This window comes from Betta splendens, chromosome 21 (assembly GCF_900634795.4).
Source record: "Betta splendens chromosome 21, fBetSpl5.4, whole genome shotgun sequence".
Taxonomy (NCBI): Eukaryota; Metazoa; Chordata; class Actinopteri; order Anabantiformes; family Osphronemidae; genus Betta; species Betta splendens.
Window position 1 is genome coordinate 5,787,570 of NC_040899.1, and position 24,003 is coordinate 5,811,572.

Below are 24,003 nucleotides of genomic sequence, written 5' to 3' on the forward strand. Positions count from 1 at the left end.
ACCTAATGAGAATCCGGACTTCAACACAAATACTCACATGACCTCAGAAGAGCTTCTCACTTCAGGTCTTCTAATTATAATAAAACTGAAATAATTTTAGAAACGAGGTTCTATTGTTATGTTTGTAGGATTGGTCAACATCAAGTCACAATATAAACAATGACATAACCTCTGATATAATATATTATTGTATATTAGTCCACCCTGTCCTGGAACTCTTTATCCCATCGTTGTGTTTTCAGTAATTATTTTCTGGCGTCCACTTCCGGTGGACACCGGATGTTACAAGAAATTACTGACGGCCCTGTTTGCAGGTTCCTACAAAGCAAGATGTGGTGCAAGTTGATGGTGGAGGCGTTTGCGCTGAGGTAGTTTGTTTGTTTCCTCTCATATTTTCTGTACTAATGTAGAGTGAAGTCCTGATCCAGGGTCAGCTGCAGGTCGTCTACGTTTAGCATGGATAAGGTAGCTTTAACGTGGCTAGCACTGATTGCTAGCGGTAGCAAACCGAGACTGGCACTTTGTGTTGTTTGTAGTGGTGCCCATCCGCTTGAAACTAGAACGACGTTCACATCGAACACGTGGTTGGCGTGGGTGTAGATGAGCAGAATACAGCATAAGACGCTCTACACGTGCAGTTTGTTCAACGTAAACACGAGCTTTAGCAACAAAAAGACACGTTCTGCTGAGCTGCCGGTTCGTACATTGACTCGTTTGATTGACTCTTCCCTCAATTTGTACTTTACATCTATTTGGTTGAAAACACGTTGAATGTTGTCCAATATTGCAATGGTGCCTGATTCTATTCACTTAACTTTGCCGTGGTACATTAACGACACACATCCGGCGGAAGATGTGCGATCTTTTGTGGGTTTGTTTCCGTTGGGAATTTACTAGTTTGTTTCTCCACCAGTGCTTCTTTGTTTGCTAGAATTTAAAACCACTGTGTTAGTGTTTTGTCTGAATAAATAAATCTCCACTTTAAGGAGCACTGGCCATCTAATTTAGTGGTTCATTAATAGTTTCTAGTAAAAATGAATCAAATCGACGAAGAAAGGCCACAGACTCCCTGGTGTGTGTTTTTACTTAATGTTTGTTCTGTTTATTTGTAAAATTAGGGGTTTTAGATAAAACACAACATTACATTTGAGGAAGCCACAGCCGTTTCTTCATGACTGGTTGACCTTTCATCATAACAACAAACCAGTCACTTCCAGACAAACGGATAAGAAATATCAAGTTGCAAATGGAGCCCTAATGTTCTGCTGAACATGTGTAAATACTTGTTACCTGGAAAAAAAACTATGTTCCCACCAGTATAGGATCACTTTATAGGCGTTACGCTATTTTGGTACGTTGCATTTACTTCTACTTTTCTTATCACACAGAGATTGACCTGACAGGGCTTGTGACAGCCAAACCCCTGCTATAGCTGTGCCTTACCAAACTGAAGACCATGATGGAGCGAAGAAGAGCCTTAATTCTTCCGTTTACTGTAGACAAGGATAAATTGGTAAGTATGGATCCTGGCTTCATATGATTTTCCTTGCATTTGTTTTAACTCGTGGGCAGCAGGATTTGCCCCTTGTTTTGCCAAGAGACTGTAAAGGTGCTTGTCTTTGGTAGCTGCTGCCATAATTATGCTGAAACCTAGCTGGATTCTATCTGGAACTGTGTGATTGCTCTTGTCTGGGCTGTGATTACTCTATTTGAAGCAGTGTTGCTAAATTCAGCAGAATGTGCTTTTATAATAAGAACAAGGTCAGGGCAATCTGAGCATGTGCAGTTGCAATCAGCATATGTTTGCATAATCAAAGCGTTGCTGTTTCTATGCTGCACTTTCATGTACGTTTTCATGTTCCATTTATCAAGATCATACAAAAACACTTTGCAACACTATTTGTTTTCATTTGTCTAATTAACATTATTTACAGGGCATGTGACACACTGACTTTCAGTTGCATGTCTTTTTAACAGTTCTTGAGCATGTGGCTGTTACATGTAAATCAGTTCACTAACAACTCTGTAAATTTTAGATGGAAAACCCACTCATAATCCCCAAAGCATGTATTTCACCAGAGTGTGGGAAGTTAGAAAGACAGGTACAGCAACATTCTAGGTTTATGTGAAACCCACTGAGTGCGGAAATATTTGCTGCTTCTTCTCACAGAATGTTCTTCCTTTCATCAGGTGTCCTGGACAGCAATTGCAGGTTGCAAAGTCAAACAAAATGACACACCGCCTAAAAAGCGTTCTGTGCTTTTGGGCCACAATGGTGCAACGGTGGTCACTCTGGAAATGGCCAGGTAATCAGGCACAGGCAGGGAATTGTGATTTGCTCTGCATTTTTCTTTTTATTGTGTTTAAACAGTGATTTTAATTTTTTCATTACAAAATGAAAATACCTGGTCGTATTTATTTTAATTCACGGTGGAGTTCTGTGCAGTTCCTTGAACTCACACAAGATGGGGTCCTTGCCCTCAGTATGATAGTCTCAGTTGGATTTTCAATTAGCTTCACATGTACATTTTGAATCTAGTGGTCTATGTAATACACTCCCAGTAACTTATTATTAGAATGAGTACATTAAACATGTATTTTTCAAAACCATAATGACTTTGTCATTTTTAATCTTACTAAATGACTAATTTATTAGGATTGAAACAGCTAAATATTTGCCTAGTAACAGCCCAGGAACATTTGTTATAGGTTTTAACTGATGTCTGTACAACTTTAGAGCAACCTGTGTTTGTGTTAACCCTGTCAAGTCAAACCACAAGTTTGAGTAGGGGGTTTATTTTGCACAGGAGTTTGAGTTAAAGTAAACATTTGTTATGAGTCATCTTATCAGAACTCCACATGCGGCTTATCTGCACTAGCTGGTTCCTCCCTTTGAGACCTGCCATAGTAGATGAGCCATAAATAAGAATATCTTGATGGGTCATCATGTTAACCATGAGAACACATTGCTATAGGAGGGTTGTAAATAGTCCTCTCTCTGTTGTATCCTGTAGGAGGAAGCCCTGTCTGATCCTAACAGATGTCCTAAAGACAGAGCAGGGCAAGACTTACTTGGAGAGGATAAAACTGAGGCAAACACCGACAAACAGGAGAAGAGTGACGAGTACAAGGAGAGAAAGTGGCCGGCCCAAAGAGGAACCTCTGATCAGCAGAGAGATGAGGTCTAAGAATGACCTGGAGCATAGTGAACCTAAGAATGACCCTAAACACAACCAGAAGACCACCCCCTTGCCTTCCCCAAGGTGGGTAGACCCTGTTAGGAAATACTTCAATGATTTTGGAAAAGTTTTCATAATAATAATAATAATAATAATAATAATAATACATTGTGTCAAAATAGCCACCGGAGCCTCTTCTGCTCCAGTGGTTTTGATTATTAGCACCCTTCGCTCTCTGTATTTTCCAGGCAGGAACCCTAGAGATTTTATTTTACATAAAGATTTTACAACTTGAGATTCTGATTCAAAGTTGTATTTTGGGATTTGCTTCCAAATGTTTAGTTGCCTTGGCTATTTTGAGTATCACTGAGTACATTTTAAGTATGAGTATATAAAGGTTCATTTCGCCACATGTGTTTTTTCTGAAAATAAGTAAAACATGCATAAGGAAAACATGGTGTCCTTTCTTCACATTTTTACAAGACGAACCAGGAAAAAGTTACAGATGGTCGATGATGCAGACAAGGAGGAAATTGAGACGATAACAGTAGGCAAGGAGTCGGAAGAAGACAGCAAAGTCGCTGAGGTTGTAGGTGGGTGAACGCATGAAGTATTCAGACCTACTGTTTAGTTACGGATGCAGTCCTGCTCACTAACACTGTTGAACTGTGTCATGTTAAGCTGCACTCAGACAGTGCGTAGGCTTTATGTCATAATAAACGGCTTCATGACATACAGCAAGTCATTTTCTGTTTAAACTGACTTTCTGTAGCAGTGTCCACCCTTATTCTGAAGGCCTGTAGTATATATTTTATTTTTGTTTCAACACATTTTTGTTTCTTTTGTCTGATACAGATTGCGGGTTATCAGTAAGCTGGGAACATGCAGAGGATATAAAAGGTTGTGAGGTTGTGCCATCGCCAGAAACCATAGATTCTGCAAAAGACGTACAACACAATTTGGTTTGTGCTTCCAATCACAGTCAATGATTCAACCTGAACTTTAGACAAGGATCTTGCTTTAATTGTTGCCTTAATCATAAAATTACAGATCTAAGTAGCTACTAATACTCATACTTTAACATAACTCTGTTTTATGAGTTGTTCATGTCTGCTTTTTTAACAGAAGCGGAAGCGGAAGGATTCAGATGTCCAGTGCAATGGAACAGGAAGCCCCAAACGCAACCGTGGGAGTGTGCTTCGCCTCAGTGGAGAAGGTGGGAGAAACGAAGGGGCATTCCCTGCACACGTTTGTGTGGAAGATGGTGACGGCAACGATGGTGGCGACAACAGATATTTGGAGAACGGGGACCGCAGCATTGTACAGTTCACTGTGGGCGAAGATGCCAGGACAGAAATCGTAATCCCAATGATCAGCCAAACTTTAGAGGCTGGAGACAACACTAGCAGTCCCCGGAGAAGTTTATCGCATAAACAGGATAGCACCACCAACACCAGCCCCCCTGAACCAAGTGAGTACAAAAAACAGTGGACGGGATCAGATCATCTTCAGTGCATCACAACTTAAGACATCAATTTCCCGCACCTTTAGCATTTTCTGAATTTTGTTTTTCCAGAATGTCCTCTGCCTTTTATAGGATTACTAACGTCCTTGCTGTGCTTCAAAGCCCATTACACCCCCTGCCTGTGGTGTCAAATAGGGACATGTATGTTTGTGTTTTAACCAAACTACTGATTACCACATTTGTTTTGTCTTTCAGTCGTGCTTTCCAGTGACGATGAGGAGAGTGGTGCCATTCCTGAGTACTGCAGCTCAGAGGTCCACACACTGACGCTGACGCTGGAAGACACTGAATTACAGGGACAGGCCTCTCGGGAATGTGTGGCCGAGCAGCCAGAAGCTACCGACATGCAAGACATGAAGGTTGGCAGAGTGTGTCTGGTTACATCGTAAAGATGATTTCAAAAGCCTTTGTTTTGACATTCTGTTGGGCACATGTCTCTGAATTCAGCTGAGGTAATGCGCAGATTGTGTTTTAGAGACCTCATGCAGAGGCCTACGGTTTAACTTCACCCCAGGACGTCCTGCTTACCACCTGCTAATCAAATGAACAGGACAGTACTGTACAAAATGAAGGATGGGCCATTTAACTGGAATACAGCTGGTGGAAAATTGTGGTTATATCAATATTTGAAAATGTGCTTTTTGAACAGTTTTTATTACAAGGTACCTTTCCAGTATATTAATGGTGTTACCTTCAGTGTTACTCCTCAATCTACCATTAGATGGAGCCTGAATGGACTTTTTAAACTTTTTTGTGTTGGGGTTATAATAATATAAACATTTAGATGTGTCAGCAGATCTTGCTTTCAGTCATACTACTAGTAAATTGTGTGTTTGTTGCAGGTGCTGCATATCGTTATACATGACCTCCCTGCCTCCCCTGCCCCCATCGATAGCGACTATTTCATGGGCATCGCCTTCTCCAGCCTGCACTGTGGCGCTTACCGAGGCAAAGCCAAAGGCCAAATCATGGTAATCAGTAAAACCAAAGAGCGGTTCTTATCGCATCCTGCATTCATATCAGTTTTCAGGAAACTAAGCATACTTTGTTATTTTCCTTTCAGATTGGAGACGAAAAAATCAGCATCCCACTAAAAGGTAACGCTGTGGGTAGTTTAGTTTTTAACCAGTGACAGGCGAGTGTAACTGGTCGCAGGGTTTCGTCATGTCTCTGAACTTTGCCCCAGTTGTATAAACTGACCCCGTAGCATCTAGTACTACTCATAGTGTCTGTGCAGCACCCTCTCCAGCTTAGTGATCTATTTCAGATAGTAAAGTGTGTGTGTGTTCTTGGATTAGACCCTCAATGCCCTGGTGTACTTGACTTCTGAGCCTCTGAAGTCTTATCTTCAAGGAATGAGATTTTTTTCTTGGTTGTGTGTGTGAAAACATATTTGTAAACCTTGAGTTTAGCCTTCAGAAACGTTAGGATTTCCTGCTTGTGGTCACACAGGCTTCCCTGTTGTCTAAGACATTATTCTTAAACCAGATCGTATTGTTTTTCCAGACATTACTGGCTGTGCGGAGGGAACATTAAGCTTTGCGCGCAAAGAGCTGAGGCGCTACAGTGTTTGGGAGCAGGAGGAAATGGAGGCCCAGCAGCTTCACTTCAGGGGAGACGAGGAGCCTTCCCCCGCTGCTATTCTGCTGCTTTATGTGTCCGAAAATGCTGCCGCCACTATACAGCAAGACCTCTACAAGCTGTGCACCAACCAAGACGAACCCATACACACAGGTAGGGCTGCTGGGAGCTTCATCCTTCAGCTACATGTTCAGCGTTTGGATCTTTGTGACTCTCTCTCCTCACTTTTCCTGTAACAGGCAAGGCGAGCCCCTTCATCTTGCTGAGTCTGAAGGATCCTCTGGAGGGAATGGAGGGAGCTTTATTTCGCTCGCTACTGGACATTGACTGTCTCAACAGTGCATCACCTGAACCTTTCATTCCCCATTTAAACCATTGGGGAGATGTCAGCAATCCTGTTCTTAGCCTTGACGAGAGCATAGATCTCATTAGAAGAACCGGACTGGACACTAGCCTGTTGTCTTTGCTGGGTCTGGATGTGTGCGACCCTGGACACAACAAAGATCAGGAAGAACCAAATGTATTTGAAATGGACAAAATCGACATTGCACAAACAGAAATAGAAATTGAGCCACATGAGGCGACGGCACCAGAGCTGGAGATCGCGCCACAACCGGACACTATTGCTAAACTCGATCCAGATGAAGATGAGACTGAAGAGGAGCAGGAACATCCCTCTGAGGTTGGCACATTATTCTTGTGGCCCGTTTCTTTTTAGTATTTTAGCGTCTAGTTTAAACACTAAAATTGAATAAACTAAAATTGTGATAAGTTGAATGTACTTCTTGCTCTAGCAGAAGAAAAAGGAGGAGCCCACCAATGTGTACACGTTGTGCCATCGAAGAACCAAAGGATGCTACCACGTGTCTCTGTGTAAACCCGGTTCCAACTGGACTAAGTTTAAACATCAGGGACTGACGCGCAGGCAAGGACGAGCTGTACATTATCTCATATAGTGGTGGTCAGATTCATGTCTAAGATCTCCTCTGAGCTGACTCCTCGTTATTTTTTAGGCTGATTCAGTTTCCTCCTCCACCACTAAAAGGAGGCATAACCGTAACAATGGAGGACCTGCAGTGCCTTGACAGCGGGCAGTTCCTTAATGATGTTATCATTGATTTTTATCTTAAGTACGTAACAACAAGCTTCAGAATGGCCATGCCTGTGAGGAAGAGATCAGTGTTTGACTGAGTGTGTTTTATAACTAGATACCTCCTGCAGAACGCCTCGGCTGCTGTGGCCAAGCGATCCCACATATTCAGCAGCTTCTTCTACAAGCAGCTGACACGAAGGGACAATGCCAGCGAAGGAACCACGAGTGACTCGTATGTAGCGCCCACGACATGTATCATGTAACAGTCTGGATCCATTTTTAAAGCATTACGGAATCAATTTAACTGCTAATGCAAAGAACCTAAAACCCACTCAGTAATCGTCCTGTCTTACTCTAAATTCACTTGTTTGTTGAGGTGTTGTGAAACATTCTTTTGTGTGCTCACAGTTGTCAGAGGCAGAGGCGACACCAACGGGTGAAGACTTGGACTCGCCACGTGGACATCTTCGATAAGGACTTTCTGTTTGTGCCCGTCAATCAGGAGTGAGTGATTAAATAAGTTCGGTGTATAGTTTTGAGTCATTACATTACTTATGACCTTGTGATGTTTGTCTGTGTAGGGCTCACTGGTATTTAGTCGTCATTTGCTTCCCTGGGCTGACTGAGCCAAAGGTGGAGGCCTGGACTAGCCCAGATTCACAGGGAGAGAAGTGTGATGGTGGAGCAGGAGGGCTAGCGGATCAAGACGAGGCCCACGGATCAAAAAGCCCTAGTGGTAACTCAGAGATGCAGATTTCATTAGACCACAGCGATGGTATGGACACCCAGACAGGTCGGTTTGCCTGAACGATGCAGCGTTGCTTCGTGAAACACACCCATATGAGCATATCTGTATAATGTTGTAATCTTGCTTTGATGTTTTAGAAAATCCTCTAGAAGAATCTTCCAAAGACCCACCACCTGGTCAAGTAGTAAGAAACTATAAGATGTTCTTTGAGTCTTTTTTTCCTCTCTCTCATACAATTCATGCAATTAATATTTATACTGTCAAACCGTCTAAGTCTATTTCCCTCATTTTGTAGAACTGTACAGAGAAGACCTGCCAGAGAAAAGCTGTTTGCAAAAGGTGAGTGTGCTCAAACAGTCTCCCGTGACTGCTTTGTTTGTTTCCTGGGGTTTGAACGCAGCTGTCTCTCCGCTCTGCAGGCCGTGCATTCTCATCATGGATTCCCTCAAGCTTTCTCTCCACGAGCGAGTCGTTAAACTGCTGTGGGAGTAAGTGTGACCCCCTCCTAATGCGCCCGCCTGGCTGTAAGTGTCCTCATGGAAGCTGATGCGTATCGGTCTCTCAGGTATTTGCAGTCCGAATGGGAGGTGCGCCGAGGCTCATCGCGGGAGTTTGGTCCTGATCAGATGAGAAGCTCTCACTGCCTAGTTCCCCTTCAGGACAACACCAGCGACTGCGGCCTCTACCTGCTGCAATATGTCGAGAGCTTTTTGGAGGTAACGACCAAAGTCTTTAAAGGCGCTGCTGATCTGGATTTAAAGGCTCCACTAACTGTGTAATGCCTCATCTTGTCCTCAGGACCCTGTGGTGCACTTTGACCTCCCTCTGCATCTAGAACGATGGTTTCCGCGGCAGAAGGTTCGCCGGAAACGCGACAAAATCAGAGATCTGGTGCTGAACCTTTACAGACATCAGAACCTGCACGAAGACGAATAGAGGCCTCTGCTGCTCAGTTCATCACGTTCCTGCAGAAATTATCACTGCTCATACTGAGCAACAGACATTGTGAACTGAAAAGTTTTTATTTTATTTGATTAGTTTTTGTTGTTTTGTGCATTAACTTGAACAAACCTTGTGAACCATTGACTGTCCGTGGGTTCTCTGAAGGAATGTGACGGCATCATTAATTTTAAAACAATTAACTTCTATAAAGCCCGCCACAGTTTTCTGAGACAGGTTCAGGTTCATTGTTCACACCAAGACCCTTCATTGTTTTATTTGTAATACAATAGATTTTATCAAAGGACTTTACATTTCTAGGTGGAGTCGTATAATATTATTCATATGTGCAACAGTACATTTCCTTACCACGTCTTGGTTTTCCCCCTTTTTATTTTTTACTAGATAAGAGCCCAGACAGAGTTTAAAAAACATGCTAATCTTCTTGTTTATAGATTTTAAGCATTTCATTTTAAATATGTCTATGCTAGAAGCTAAAACGACCGACCTCTGATGTTTGGTTCATCGTTAGATAAGTTATTTGGTCACTCGGTGCCTAACTTACAGTCGTCCTTTTAGCTTCCCAGTGGGAAACGGGAAGCCAGGCAGTTTCTCGTCTGCTCTTTTCAGCACAGCTAAACTGTTTATACCTCTGTGGATTTGTTTTTCTGGCTTCATCATACACTGTAAACCACTATTGGAACGCTGCTGCTGTTCTTGATGTTTGCATAAAATACATGTTCGAAGAACATTCGAAGATGTCAAATCAGTGATTTAGAACAGTGAGATTACAGAAATTATATTGAGGAATTGATAAGAATATTAGTACATATTAGGAAAATCTAAACGTTCAGGAGTGTCCAGACATTTGCATGTGTAACAGCGTTCTCTCAAAGGTGAACACGCATTAAGTCCATCATTTCTGCTGCCTACATTCTTCTCGTGGGACTGTTCTTATAGGTTCCTCAGTTCTTGTTCCAGCTTCTCCTTTTAGCAGTTTGACCATTTTTATACATTATGTTGGATGAATGACACAAGCTGATTCCAAACTGGGCTTGGTGTCAGTAGTTTATTAAAATTCTAGACCAAACTGTTACTTCGCTGTTTATTCTGCTTTGATTTTTGATCGTTCTGAGTGTGACATCTGACATGTTTCTGAATGTCTGCAATACAATGAGTTGATGCCTTTTGAAGCCAGTGTGCTCTGAGACGTTTTCTTTGTGCAGACATGTGAGATATTGATCTTTTAAGGGCACAAATCCACATAAAACACATGAAACCACTGTATTTCAACAGGGTGACACAAACATTTAGTATAAATGCATTTGTAACATCCTGGTGTTTATATTCTAGCTTTTCCCGTGTTCATACACTTATTCCCTCTTCTACGTCTGTTCTTCACCATTTCGCTCGCATCACTTTCACCCTTCTTCACTTGCGCATACGTAAGACGCCTACTTAAAGACAAGAATAGGCAGATTCCGCCTTTAAAACTGGTTAAATCCCATGGGAAGAATTTGAGGTCGGAGGTCATGTTTAGACTAAGCCTATAACTCTCGGTGTTGTCAATATTTGTTTGCTGAGAGGATTGGTGCAGCTTTGAAGCTCAACACCCCAGCTCCCAAAAGCATCACTTCTGGTGTTTTTGAGCATGAGTGAGGGAATTTGTACTATATGGCACAAGTTATAGATATTCGATCATCTTAGCCAATGCATTGATTTGATTCTGTGTCATTGCTTAGATGAGTGTCAGGGTGCAGCAGTATATTTAAAAGGCCAATAAATCCCCACTAAGACTCAGTAAACTAATGCCTTTCTCTATGCATGGTTAGATTTTGCTTGTTGTTGCTCTCTGGCCTTGTCACCTCCCCTGCCCATCTTTCCTCCACACTAAGCACCCTCCCTTCCCAGTCCGCCTCCAGTAACTTCTTGGCAAGCCGCTGTGAAAGGCTTAAAGGAAACAGGATTAGGGGGCATTAAAAAATCCCCCTATCTCCGTCAGCCATCTGCCCTCGTACCTGAGCCAGGATCTGTCCTCTCCGTGGGACACGCCTCTCCTGCAGGCAGAGTGTGCCGCTCGCATGCGATGGTGTTGTCAGGAGTTTTCTGGACTTGGTTCTGTTACTTCTTTATGTTTTTCTTTTTTTGCCCTTGTCGAATTCTGAGCTATGCAAACTTGTGAGAAGTTGTTCACGCTGTTGTTGCTTGACCTGAGAAGTACATGTTTGCTTGATCCTTTTCCACGGATTTAAACTCAACCAGGGATTTAACATGAGCGTTGCGTCCTGGAAGTGTGTTTTCTATTCTCTTCTACTTAGTTTTGTTATCATATTTGTGGACATAAAGACAGGTATGTATCATAGGTAACTTGCATAATCCACTATTTGCCCAATGCAGAGTTTCCTACTTTGTTATATTATTATGGGTTACATTATTATGGTTCACCAGGTGCAACGCTGGAAGGTTCCTCTATGGGAGACCTGAGGCTGCCTTACAGTCAGGAACCTGTGGCGTTTCCACACATCGTTCGAGTTTCTGAAGTCAGAAGATCCCATGAAGGCCACGCCGCTCTATCACGACGGAAACGAAACATCCTCCTCCCCAGTGGGGTCAAACTGTGTGCTCAGGAAAGCGCTCAGCAGGTTGTCGCAAACCATGTGAGCTACTTTCATCTCAGAGGTAAGACCGTCCCTGTGTGTTCTGGATGTTCGCTACGAGTCGCTGTAATTGTCCGGCCCGGGTGTTAATCTTTGCCGCGCTTACATCAAGGAATCCTCTGCGGTCAAGCAGGAGAACATCAGCTGGCATCTGCGCGGACACCCGCAGCAATTAGGTCTTATGAGATTTGCAATTAAACCGACTGTTGTCTACTTCAAGTAGAAGCCTCTACAGCTTAACCCAGAGGCATCTAGTCCTGCAGAAACCTTTGCTTCTATACATGTCATTGCTGGTGAATAAGAAAAGAACCTTTTTATTGATTTATTTTTTATGTGAAGCCTACATCATCCACAATGCAGCGTGCACACCTGCAGTCCAGGAGAAGGTTCATGTGTGTTAGTTAGTGCAGGCTGATCAAACTGGCAAAGACGGGGTTGAACTCGCAGGCCTCAGCTCAGTTCAAACCATCTGCACACAGGCTGAATGCAGTTCACTCTACTGTAGCTGCTTATAAGCTCTAACTCAGTGAGACAGTTACTAAGTTAGAGTGTTGCTAATAGTGTTGTCAGAGCTTTAATATCATAACATATTTCTGCAAAAGCTCCGTCAGTGCATGGATGAACCCAGTAATGCTCCTAATTCCCATCTGAGCAAAAAAGCCCATAATAGATGTGGTAAAACCTTTTACTTTAAAAGGAAGTTAACTGTCTTTGGTCTGACCAGTTTGCCAGGAGACCATATGGGAGGCGTTCAAGATCTTCTGGGACCGACTTCCAGGACAGGACGAGTACCAGAACTGGATGAGCCGGTGCCAGGAAGGCGCCATAACGGCACAGGACATCGGCAGCTACTTCAGCCGGTCGGAGGAGCACCAGGCTCTGGTTAAAAAGGTTGGTGGAGCAGTGCTGCACTGGGCCGTTCGCGGCGAGACGTGCTCCTGATGCCTGTGTGTGTTCTGCTTTCAGAGAATGTCGCCGCCAGGCTCTAAAAGGTAAAACACATTCTCAGCTCCCCCCGTCGCCACCGACTCACACGTCTGTCATCTCATTAAGTCTGTCATGTGCCATTCTTCCCTCCATCTGTAGTGAGCCCACCAGGTCCTGGCAACATATGTGCAGGTAAGGTTGTCAAATCGCTTCAACCTTACCTGTTCATATTCCCTCTCAGTACTTACACATATGGTCATGCTCATAAAACGTAAAGGAAAATAGATCCCTAGCTGGACATAAAAAGGGTAAAAAAAATTTTAATTTAATTTAATTTAATTTAATTTAATTTAATTTAATTTAATTTAATTTAATTTAATTTAATTTAATTTAATTTAATTTAATTTATATACATTATCTATTAGTATGCAATAAAAAAAACAAAAAAAATATATGTAAAATAAATTTATTCATAAATAATAAATATGTTTTCTTTAATTTAGTTTAACATATGATCACACAAATTTGTCCCAGCTTTATTGTTTAAATCCTGTCCTTCCATTTGCCTCCCTCTGTAAAGTGTGTCACCACTTTTCATTTTTTTGATCTTTATATATTGGGACACCACTTTTAAAAACAACATTCTGCTGTTTTACAGCATTCCGACACCAGACACCTCTGAAGCTGTGAAGGCTCCTGATCTGGGTCAGTGACGTTAACGATGCCTTAGCTCTTACTGCCTAGTGTTTTCTAGCTTTCCATGCACTGTGTGTGTCTGTGTACTGGCTTCCGGCCAGCTGAGCCTGACATTCAGTCCTCGGGGTCAGGGCCGTCTAATCCACACGACCATCAGGAATCACTGCACCTGCCAAAGGTTTAAGATCACGTCCACTTGAAATGAACAGACTTTTTTGTGCGCTTGCTCTCAATCTTCAGCAGCCAAAGAAGAGGAGGCGGAGAAGGCGGCCCCCATTGTCCCGAAAGTGGAGGAGAGTGTGGTGAGTACCGCACACTAATATAAAGCATTTAATGACTGGTGCCTGAGTTACAACGCTCCCGTGTGTCATCCTCGCGCTTCAGCTGGACAACGACATCGCGGCGCCGCCTCCGACGCCTGCGGCGCTGGAGCAGGTGGTGGAGCTGAGCATCCTCCTGAGTGGGAGAGCTTTACAGCGACGACCTGGAGGACCCGGCCAGCGTCCACTACCAGGCGCTCAGCAGGCGGCTGGCTGAAAAGGTGGGCGTGCGGCTCAGCCCGGCTGCTTTACGGCCCCCTGCCGCCTGGCTGCTGCTTTACGGCCTGTGATGGATGCGTTGTTGGTTTTAATAACGCACACTTTAACACCAGAGGAGTTTCAGAAAACACAGGTTTTATGTGCTCATGCGCTCCGTGTTTTGGAAATTCAGATTTATAACGTGCCTTGGGGATAGAAAAAAAACCCTTCAGAGTGAGGATTTGATTGTTTTACACATAGTTGTAAATTCGGTGCCTTTTAGCAAGATACGCCAACGCATCCTGTAAATAACAACATCATAATCAAACACCTGGCTTCGTGGCTGGCTTTTTATTTTTCTGTGGAGGTCTACTACACTCAAACCATCTGAAGGCCTCCACACAGACCCACACACAGGCTCTAGAGCAGATTGATGTCTGTGTCGAGGGAGTGCAGTGTAGGGGAGGACAGGGCCCCAAGCTCTTTAAGGAGGAGGAAAAGAGACAAAGGGCCTTTAAGAACCGCAAACATCCTCCTCCTCTGGTGGATTAAATGAACCGGGTCAGTGAATCTGCAGAACGGCCCGTGTGGTAGAAGCCAAGCTGCTCAGACCTCCCTGCGAGTCGACGTGACACCTGACTGTCTTTGCAGATAGAGGAGGCTCTGGAGGGGCTTCTTGGATTCAAGAGTGTGTCTGTGCTGGACTTCAGGTGAGTCTCAGTCGCAATCTGGACCAAACAGCTGCTCTCAGACTATAAAGCTGTAGAGCTCAGGTTCAACAGTGTCTTCTTGCTATTTTAAGGCCCTCGAAAGACGCCCAGGGGTGAGTCCTGAGTCTTCAGTACAAGCTGTGTAGCCCCGACCTTGAATGACTCTCCCCGTCCCACGTAGTGTTTAAGCCCACAGATCCCAATCAACCGTTCCCTTCCCGGGTCCTGGGAGTGTGTGCGGCGTCACCTGCGTGGCGCGCTGTGTTTACCTGTGAGCGTGGGCACGTGTGAAGTGTGCCAGTAGTTGTGTTAATGGTCTTAGTGCGGCCGCTCACCTGTTAAGTGGGATCAGGATGGGTCCGACCCAGAGCAGATGCGCTTCTATAGAGACGATTAGGGAGGCTTTGTGACCCGCGCCAAGCAGCCTCTGGGGGCAGGATGCAGAAGGCCGGGGTCAGAGGTCAAGAGACACTGAGGAGGCTGGAATGTGCACATGTTTACCGGTAAAGAGTCGCCCGGCGTCTGTTCACAAACATCCATACATCAGCTGCAGCGAATAATACATTTACACCCATCCATTGTGCGTGCTTTCGCTAACCGCCTTGGTATTCATGGTATTGCGGTTTCCACAGCAGGAGCAGTTATATCTGGCTGCCTCTGTATGTGTGAAGCTAATGGGGGTGAAAAATGAGACGTCCTCATGGCCGGGGCCCACTGTGGCCCCTGCACGTGCTCCGCTGCCTGCCAGACGCCCACTAACTGGGTCAGAGCGGTGCTGCCACCACAGATGCCTTTCCCCGCAGTCTGGAGCCTTTTGTGCCAGTCCCACGTTTGTTAGAATGACACCGATCACCGTGCTGACTCTGCAGCTTTAATAACTCCTGTGAGTCTCAGCTTCTTAGAAAACGGCTTGCGGCTCATTCAGGAAACATGTGTTTACGACGTGTTGGATGAAGTGAGGATGAAGGATAAAACGGATGAACTGGGCCTGTGGTGCATTCCATGTCTTCCTGCCTCCAGGCTGGACGGCGTGGTGGTGGACTGTGCCGTCACCGTGGTGGTGGACGCCTCCGGGGTGAGCACGGAGCAGCTGGACTACCTGATCCTGCAGTCGCACCAGGTGGAGGTCCAGGTCACGGCGCTGCCGACGCCGGAGGCCCCGCGCGGCGGTAAGGCGGGCGGGAGCGCGCTCGTTCAGCGGCTCTCCTCCAAATGTCACATCAAATAAACACACAGGGGACTCAGCGGTGATTTAACCTTCGCTCCAGCCCAGAAAATTCCAGGGCTTTAATGGCCTCATCTGGTTCTCATTTGTAAAGAACGGCAGACGCATATTTATGCGAATTTTCGAGTTAAAACGAGATGCTTTTTAATAATAGACTCAGCCGTTGCAGGAGCTGTGTATTTATCTGTGCAATCGTCAAATCCTTGTCATTAAATGGTCTGCGAGCGAGAATTCGGCGAAGAGGCCGCGAAACACGAGCCCACGGGATTCGGTGTTCCTTTATTTTGGCGGCACCGCGGCCTCAGCGCTAGCGCTCGAAACGCCTCGTCCTCACCTCCATCTCCAGCTCCCGAGGCCTCGAGCCGCAGGCCTCCAGCTGCAACGTGAAGTAGGTCAGCTCGGAGCTCCTACTCTGCTCCGCAGCCCCGTTCCAGAAAGATGGAGTGTGAAAACGAAGGGTGTGATAATGTCTTTAACAGCTCCTCGTCCTGTGAGTTCTCTCCCCCATCGTGTTAAACCAGAGCGGCTGACGTGAGGCGCTGGAGGCGCTTCTAGCCCTGGTCCACTGCAGTTAGCTGCACCCCAGAGCGTTGCTCCGATTTGTGTGTATTCATCCCTGAAGTGCTGAAGCTGTTAAAGGGATTGTGACAACTCTGGCAGAATTATTTAGGCCATTTAGCAGCTTTTTCTCTTTTTGTGTGTGTGATTTTGCTTTAATATTTGTTTCTCCTCTGGTTCCACAGCGTCTGAGATCCCTGGAGCTGTCAGCGCTGCAGATGGACCAACGGTGAGTAACGAGTCACCTCCACAGACACAGGCGCCCTCTCTCTCTCTCTCTCTCTCTCTCTCTCTCTCTCTCTCTCTCTCTCTCTCACTCTCTCTCTCTCTCCCCCCCCGCTATCTCTGCTCTCTCCTCGCCCTCTCACGCACTTTTCTTGCTCTCTCCCCGTCCACTCCCCTCTCCACTCTCGACTCCTCGTCTCTCTCTCCGGTTCTCTCCTCTCTCTCTCTCTCTCTCTCTCTCTCTCTCTCTCTCTCTCTCTCTCTCTCTCTCTCTCTCCCCCCCTTTGTCTCTCTCTCTCTCTCTCACTCTCTCTCACTCCTCTTTTTCTTACTCTCTCTCTCTCTCTCTCTCTCTCACTCCCTCTCCCTCTCTCCCTTTTTCTCTCTCTCTCATTCCCTCTCTCTCTCTCATTCCCTCTCTCTCTCTCTCTCGCTCGTGGCTCCACACAGCACTGACAGTTGCAGCGCGATGCTGCGCCGCTGCCTGAAACCGGCTGCTGAGGGCGTCCGGCAGGTTGGGGATGAGCTCCGAGGATTAGCTTGGCCCGCGCTCTAATAATCCGGTGCTATTCTGGAGCGAACACTTGACTGCAGCGAGTCGGGTTTATTTAGAGGAGCATCGCCACATAAAGCGCGCTGTCATGCGGTCGCCTGTGCTGTTAGGTGATAATCACAGTTTGGCTCGCGTCAGGCGCGTCTGCTTGTTCGCTTTTACGGCTCTTCCCACCGAGTTACTAACTGGACTCCATGATGTGGAAACGCTTGGCTCACTCAGTCGTGACTGATTTACAGGAAGGGGGCAGAAGGGGCTGCGGTGCCATCCAAGCACTTCTTCTGCCCCGGTTCAGGCTTGAAGCCGCCGCACGCCACAAAAAGTGGCTTCCATAGTTCAGTCGACGCTTAGATGAACTGACGGGTGAATTTAAAGTCATAAATAAAAGAACACGACGCTGCTTCACAGCCTCCTGGAAGCCACGTGGCGACGATGGCAGAGAATGAGGTCATCGTTCTGGAGGAGAGCACCGTTGCAGCTCCTGCTCCTGTCCTGATCACCGACGCCCCTGAAGCTGGCAGTGAGTTTCAGCCCCAATCACAGACACATCTTTTATTTGGAGGCTCAATTTGTACTTGATCCTATTCTTTGCTGCAGCAGGCTTTGAAGAGGAGGGCCTGCTGCTGGAGGACACCGCGCAGACTCCTGCTGTAGAAAACGTCCTCCCCGAAGAACGTCCAGCAGAACCTCCCTCCCCTGAGCTGCCAGACGACCTCACGCTGCCTGAGCCGCCGGTGCAGGTCGAGGCCTCGGGCTCCGGCACGGACGACCTGGAGGACCCGCGTCAGCCGACCCCGGCCGCAGCAGAGGAGGACGTCCCTCCGGAGGAGAGTGGGCCGGTGGCAGAAGACGTCCACACCGACGCAGCGGCTGCATCTGAGGCCGAAGCGAACGGCTTGCCTGCTCCAGTCCAGCCTCCAGAGGCCGTAGATGCAGCGAGTGAAGCGTCAGAGCCAGACGTGGCAGGAATAACTCTTACTGTTGATGAGGAGACGGCTGGAGACTCAAACCTGTCAGATGTTCCGCCTGCAGATGAGGACGAAGCACAGATAAACCTGATTCTTCCATCTGAAAATGTTGATGAATCCCTATTTGAAGAAGGTGTGCAGGAAACAGCAAAGCCTGAAGAGGCAGAAGCTCCTGGAGTTCCTGCTGTGGGGAACGAGGCCACGCATCCGCCAGCGATCTCAACAGAGGATCTCACGGAGGACAAGATCCTACTTGTGAACACGGAGGAACCCGAACCACCCGTGGCAGATTCTGTGGGCCCGACCCAACCCAGCACCGGGTCTCCGGAGAAGCCTGTCACTCGCGTCTCTGATGCTGGCCTCGTGTCCGAGGGCGGACTGGACGTCATCATGCCTTCGGTGGTGGAGGTAGGACGACGCAGATCCCTGGCTTCTCCTCATCATTTATTTCATTCATTTACTGCTCAGTAAGACAAACTAACTCCGTTCCTCCAGATCCAGACCACTAACGAAGGCCTGGACGACTCCAGCACTGCAGACCAGGGCTTCGATGGGATTCAGTACGGTTACGGCTTCATTAACCACACAGAGGAGGGCAGCACCGGATTCCCCGTTGGCGTGGCCCATGGCACAGACCAGGCCAGCATCGCCATGCCCGTGAACCCTGGTCGAGCACTGATGGTGTTCTTCAGCCTGAGGGTCACCAACATGATCTTCTCGGACGACCTGTTTAACAAGAGCTCTCCAGAGTACAAAGCTCTGGAGCAGCGCTTTCTGGAGCTGGTGAGCCTCTCGCGTTTGCTGATGCAGATTCTCACCTTTGCGCTGTTGAGGTGTAAAACCAATCTATCTCCTCCCAGCTTGTGCCCTACCTGCAGTCCAACCTGAGCCACTTTGAGAACCTGGAGATTCTGAACTTCAGGAACGGGAGCATCGTGGTCAACAGCCGGATGAAGTTTGGGAAGCCGGTGGCCCGCGGCGTTACCACCACAGTCTACCTGATCCTGGAGGACTTCTGCAACACGGCTTACCAGACCATGAACCTGGCCATCGACAAGTACTCACTGGATGTGGAGTCAGGTAGGTGCCCGCTGGAGCGGCTTGATGTCTGGGAGGAGTTCTTAACCTAAGACTGGCTAAACTAAGCTAAGATAACCCTGGCTAAATTAAGCTAACCCTGGCTGAGCTAAGATAACCCTGGCTAAATTAAGCTAACCCTGGCTGAGCTAAGATAACCCTGGCTAAATTAAGCTAACCCTGGCTGAGCTAAGATAACCCTGGCTAAACTAAGCTAACCCTGGCTAACATAAGCTAACCCTGGCTAAGCTTTGCTAAGCCTGGCTAAACTAAGCTAACCCTGGCTAAACTAAGCTAACCCTGGCTAACCTAAGCTAACCCTGGCTAACGCCTCTGTGCTCCACGTCCAGGCGACCAGGCCGACCCGTGTAAGTTCCAGGCCTGCAACGAGTACGCCGAGTGTAAAGTCAACAAGTGGACGGGGGAGGCTGAGTGCGTGTGCAACGCCGGCTACTTTAGCGTGGATGGCCTGCCCTGCCAGAGCATCTGCGAGCTGCAGACGGACTTCTGCCTGAACGACGGCAAATGTGACATCATCCCCGGCCAGGGAGCCATCTGCAGGTGGGTTGGCATGAAGGGAAGCGACGCATCGTCTGTAATGCTAAACAGATTTTACAGGGTTGCTACACTTCTAGCTGGAGGCAAGAGCTCTATTTGTTAAAGAACTAATTAGAAATGTGACTCCAGATACTTGGGAGGTAAAATCTGGTTTAATTGAATAAAGACTTTATACGACACTGTTTATTTATTACATCCTGAGGCTTTGCATGTACTGTAAATGAAGGAAAGCAACAAGTATCATATGTTCAGGCTTGAAGAACTCATGTATTCATTCATTTATTTTTATTTGTGCGCCCTGGAATCCCTCGGATCCTGTTTGTAATAGTCACAAACAGATCCTGTTGTGTGTGTGTGTGTGTTTTAAGTGTCTTTTCACAAGTTTCCATGTGGAGACAGGCGTTGGGGACGTGTGTGGGACGTGTGTGATGTTGTGCCAGTCGTCCTAATCAGCGACAGGAGCGTCTCCTGGCTCCTCTCAGGCTGCTGTATGAGAGCGATGAGCATACGCAGACGCGCGAGCCGCTGCCAGGCCGCGCTGATCCTCGTTTCACGCTCGCCAACCGCATCACGCACCGCGCAGACAGCTCCAGATGATGCCGGATCGCTGTTTACTTCACGCCGGCGCAGCTAAAAGCGTTTCATTGCTCCGCCGAGACGGCGGACGTGTTAGAGAAGCGAGGTGCTCGGTGACACGTGCGGAGTGCGATCACAGCGGCAGCGCGGAGGCAAAACACAGGCGGGGGTGGAGGGGGCGTTGGATGGAGCGGGGGTGTGAGACCCGAGGCCTGTTGTAACGTGTGCTCGCCTGCTGTTCGCTGCCTCAGGTGTCGGGTCGGGGAGAACTGGTGGTACCGAGGGGAGCACTGCGAGGAGTACGTGTCCGAGCCGCTGGTGGTCGGCATAGCCATCACGTCGGTGGCGGGCTTCCTGTTGGTGGCCTCGGGGGTGATCTTCTTCCTCGCTCGGACGCTACGGGACCAGTACGACAAGGATGAGTCTGAGGACCCCATACGGTGAGCGCTGTCACACTGTTACACTCCCTCTCCGCTTCCTCCTCGTGACCTCTGTCCTCTGCGTCGCCTCAGGCGAGCAGAGAGCCTCCCATCGCTGGAGAGAGCCACCAAATACAACCCCATGTACGAGAGCGAGGCCACCACAGGCTACAGCCACTACTACCGCCGCTACCCCGAGCCTCCCGTCTACAGCAGCGCCAGCGCCGAGGCCTCCACCGACTTCAGCAGCGAGGAGATTCGGCACATCTACGAGAACAGCGAACTGACCAAGGAGGTGCGTGTCCGCCGACGCGTCGCGCTTTAGGAGCGGCTCTGTGGGTGAAAGCTTTTAGGGCCGGAGCCTTGGTTTGGTTTCCACGCTCATTCAGGTTCTACATCGTTCTTGGCTTCTGCATCCTGACGTTATAAAATGTCATGTTCTGATTAGAGCACAGCCTGTTCCGTTTAGCCTCTATCTGCTGTGATGTAATGCTGAAATCATGTGTTACCGCAGGAAATCCAAGACCGGATACGCATCATTGAACTCTACGCTAAGGACCGGCAGTTTGCAGACTTTGTGCGGCAGCATCAGTCGTGAGTGCCTTTCGCTTTTACAAACCTGGGTATATGACTATGAGACGGGGGGATGAAGATCTCAAGCCCAGTCCCAGCGGGGGACACATTTATCTTTTAAAGACACAGACGTTCCTCCGTAGTGGAGCCTGCGATGGTTTGGGTTGTATCTGGCTTCAAGATGCTTCACGCCACATTAGCTTGAATTACATTTGTGCCTTATAAACAAAAGCTAACGTGCAGAGATATATTGTACTTGTGTCTTTTATGCTGCAGGGTCCTGGACACTCGCAGAGACAGTTCTTCTATACAGACATAAAAGCACAACAAGGTATTTCCACTTCATCTAACGTCCGTACTCCAGTCATAGAACAATAAATCTAGTTCAATAGAAACAGAGAACCTGCCAGGTGCTTTTGATGATGCGGTGGACAAGGATCAGCACGACACGCCTGGAGCTGCACAGTGACAGGAGTGTGTTCTCACGCCTGTCCATCATTTAGCTGGTGTCGCACCTACACGCACGTCACTCCTTCGTTTGAGGTGAGAGGCGAAGGAGCGGAGGAACACGTCCAGTTGATGTTTTACAGAGGCTCACGTGTGCGTCTCCATTTGCCAACAGCACTTAGCAGGAAACCTCTGGAGACGGCAGGAAGTTACTGGTGAAGCCAAGAAAAGGTCCAGAGCATAAATCTCCTAAGATGATGAATTGTTGTTTTCATGTTTTAGTTTTTGTGTGGATTGGTTTCTTTTGGACACGGGCTCAGTGTTTCCTGCTTTCTCCATTCTGTAGCTACGAGCTCCAGTTTCTTAGTGGTATTAACCTTTCATCTAACTTCATCTTTCCCAAAATGCTTAACTCGTCCTTTAAAGCTTGGGTCGCTAATATAGAGAACAAGGTGTAAATTCAGTCAAATTTGATCCATTGTCTGTTTCACAGTTACAGAGGTGAAGGTTCCTCCTGTCTGCGGTTCCCTCCGTCTGGACCACACTGCCGTCGACTCTTCTTCCATCTTCCTTTGTGCCTTTTCTTGACTGAGCCAGCCGGGACATCAGGGGACGAGCTTGATGCCCGCGTGCTGGACGTCTCCCTTTGGGAAAACCCTGGACCGCATCCTGCTACTTGAAACGTTGCCAGACACACACTAATATAGCACAATAATCAGATTTGCTTCATCGCGTCACATCTGTCCACTCTTAAAGGGGAGAATTTGAAGCTGTAAATGTGTATAATGTGACCGTTAGCAAGTAGAAAGTCTGCTCTGCTGTTGTGTAGTCATGGTGCTATCATTAAAATAGACCTGCAAAGTGATGATCTTTTACAGTTTTAAACCACTTTTGGCAAAAAGTAATCTTGGTACATTTTATATATTTTGGTCCATAGATTATTTCCCTGCTGGTGGAGAATTAGATGAGACGGTCGAACTCCTATGCCAGAGAGTGATATTATAGCTGGAGCCAGCAGCCATTAGTCCAGAGACTAACCATCTATTGTTCATCTCCACCAGTAAGCAGCTAAATCCATCACTGTCATCAGGGTTCTCCAGCTACTTTTCTTACGGGGATCTCTCAGCCTCCGTCCATCAACCCGACGACTTTGGCTGTGTTTGTGAATGTATGGCGAGGCCTGAGCGGCGACGGGGGAAAGGCGGTGAGCGCGAACCCTCAGAACCGAGTGAAAACACGTTTTCACTGGAAAAACGCTGGGAGGCGGGCGGCCCAGGGACCCGGTCCAAACGTCGGCTTCCAGTTGTCACATGTAATGCGAGTGAGAGGAAAAGCAACAACATGTGCTCCTCGGGAGGACGACCAGGCCGCGTCTCCTGCGATGGAGTCAAGGCCACTGGCAGATCCCCGCTGGCTGCGGCCCTGATCCTCCACCTGAAAGTTTCCTACGACGACTTGATGCTTTCGTACGTTTCTCCAAGGACTTGTTGTGCTTCTCGCTCCCCGGGCGGAGCTGCAGCTGAGTGTAACGTGTAGACTGTGTGACCCCCCCCCTCATCCGTTAGCTGTAGACCGCTAAACCGGCTCCTGTCAGCGTCGTGCATCATGCCTTTCACAGTTTTCATCTTCTATTTTTTACATGCGTGCTTTTTACGTGTCTGGATGCAGTTTCGTGTCCTCGTCCTCCATCCGCCAGCTGGACAAGCAGCTCCTGTCATGTTAGCGTAGCGTAGCGCTAATAGCGCTTGTGTGTTAGCGTTGAATCGCGCGTGATTCAAGCGGTCCAACATGTGAGGATGTTGTTTTTTACTGATAATTGTTTCAGCATTGTGAACAGTGCTATCACATTGTGCAGCTGTGTAACTACTGTAAAGAAATAAAAGGTGTGGAAAGAATAAAATGTTTTCTATGAAATGCAGGTTGTAGTTCAGTGGTACATACAGACACTCTGTTCTATCCCCATGACATCACAGTGATTCTCCTGAGTCACGCATGTCCATGCGTCGCTGTGGAGTCCAGCTGACCTTCTGTTGCCCTTCGCTCGGCTTTGGTGAGGTCGGCTGAGGTGGAGCCCAGCGGTGGTGTCATTCGGTGCGGTTCAGCGTTGGAAAATGAAAATAAACGCGGCGATCCAGCGGGAGGGCGCGTCTCCCCGCGTCCACGTCGCCGCTGGCGACGAGCGCAGAGTGAAAGCAGCCCAGGACGGAGGCTTTAGCGGGATGAAGTCAGCGCCGCTGCACCGCACGGCCGA

At 47.3% G+C, this 24,003-nt stretch overlaps 2 protein-coding genes across 5 annotated transcripts; both read left to right on the forward strand.

Moving 5' to 3' along the window:
- The first annotated feature begins 235 nt into the window (after nucleotides 1-235).
- Nucleotides 236-10,258, forward strand: senp7 (SUMO specific peptidase 7). 4 transcript variants are annotated; one of them, XM_029137323.2, is made up of 23 exons: nucleotides 236-368; nucleotides 1,389-1,513; nucleotides 2,037-2,102; nucleotides 2,191-2,306; nucleotides 3,015-3,263; nucleotides 3,663-3,772; nucleotides 4,035-4,141; nucleotides 4,305-4,650; nucleotides 4,900-5,063; nucleotides 5,547-5,675; nucleotides 5,768-5,801; nucleotides 6,211-6,438; nucleotides 6,525-6,967; nucleotides 7,080-7,210; nucleotides 7,299-7,415; nucleotides 7,494-7,610; nucleotides 7,787-7,882; nucleotides 7,960-8,171; nucleotides 8,264-8,310; nucleotides 8,422-8,465; nucleotides 8,546-8,614; nucleotides 8,692-8,842; nucleotides 8,925-10,258. In XM_029137323.2, the coding sequence occupies exons 2-23, from the start codon at nucleotides 1,457-1,459 to the stop codon at nucleotides 9,060-9,062; spliced, it is 3,171 nt and encodes a 1,056-aa protein (XP_028993156.1). In that variant the 5' UTR covers nucleotides 236-368; nucleotides 1,389-1,456; the 3' UTR covers nucleotides 9,063-10,258. The 4 variants fall into 4 exon arrangements, with proteins under 4 accessions (XP_028993156.1, XP_028993158.1, XP_028993159.1 ...); XM_029137325.2 differs by having other exon boundaries at nucleotides 7,083-7,210; XM_029137324.2 differs by lacking the exon at nucleotides 236-368 and adding an exon at nucleotides 674-696.
- A 787-nt stretch (nucleotides 10,259-11,045) lies between these two features.
- Nucleotides 11,046-23,656, forward strand: impg2a (interphotoreceptor matrix proteoglycan 2a). The gene is given in 22 exon segments (XM_055504997.1): nucleotides 11,046-11,415; nucleotides 11,514-11,744; nucleotides 12,447-12,613; nucleotides 12,689-12,714; nucleotides 12,809-12,841; nucleotides 13,308-13,354; nucleotides 13,586-13,647; nucleotides 13,730-13,804; nucleotides 13,806-13,886; nucleotides 14,515-14,573; nucleotides 14,666-14,686; nucleotides 15,594-15,742; nucleotides 16,542-16,585; nucleotides 17,543-17,654; nucleotides 17,732-18,510; nucleotides 18,598-18,885; nucleotides 18,963-19,182; nucleotides 19,530-19,740; nucleotides 20,565-20,753; nucleotides 20,826-21,027; nucleotides 21,247-21,326; nucleotides 21,582-23,656. Coding segments are annotated over 22 exon segments (3,198 nt in total). The 5' UTR covers nucleotides 11,046-11,336; the 3' UTR covers nucleotides 21,625-23,656.
- Nucleotides 23,657-24,003: the final 347 nt, after the last annotated feature.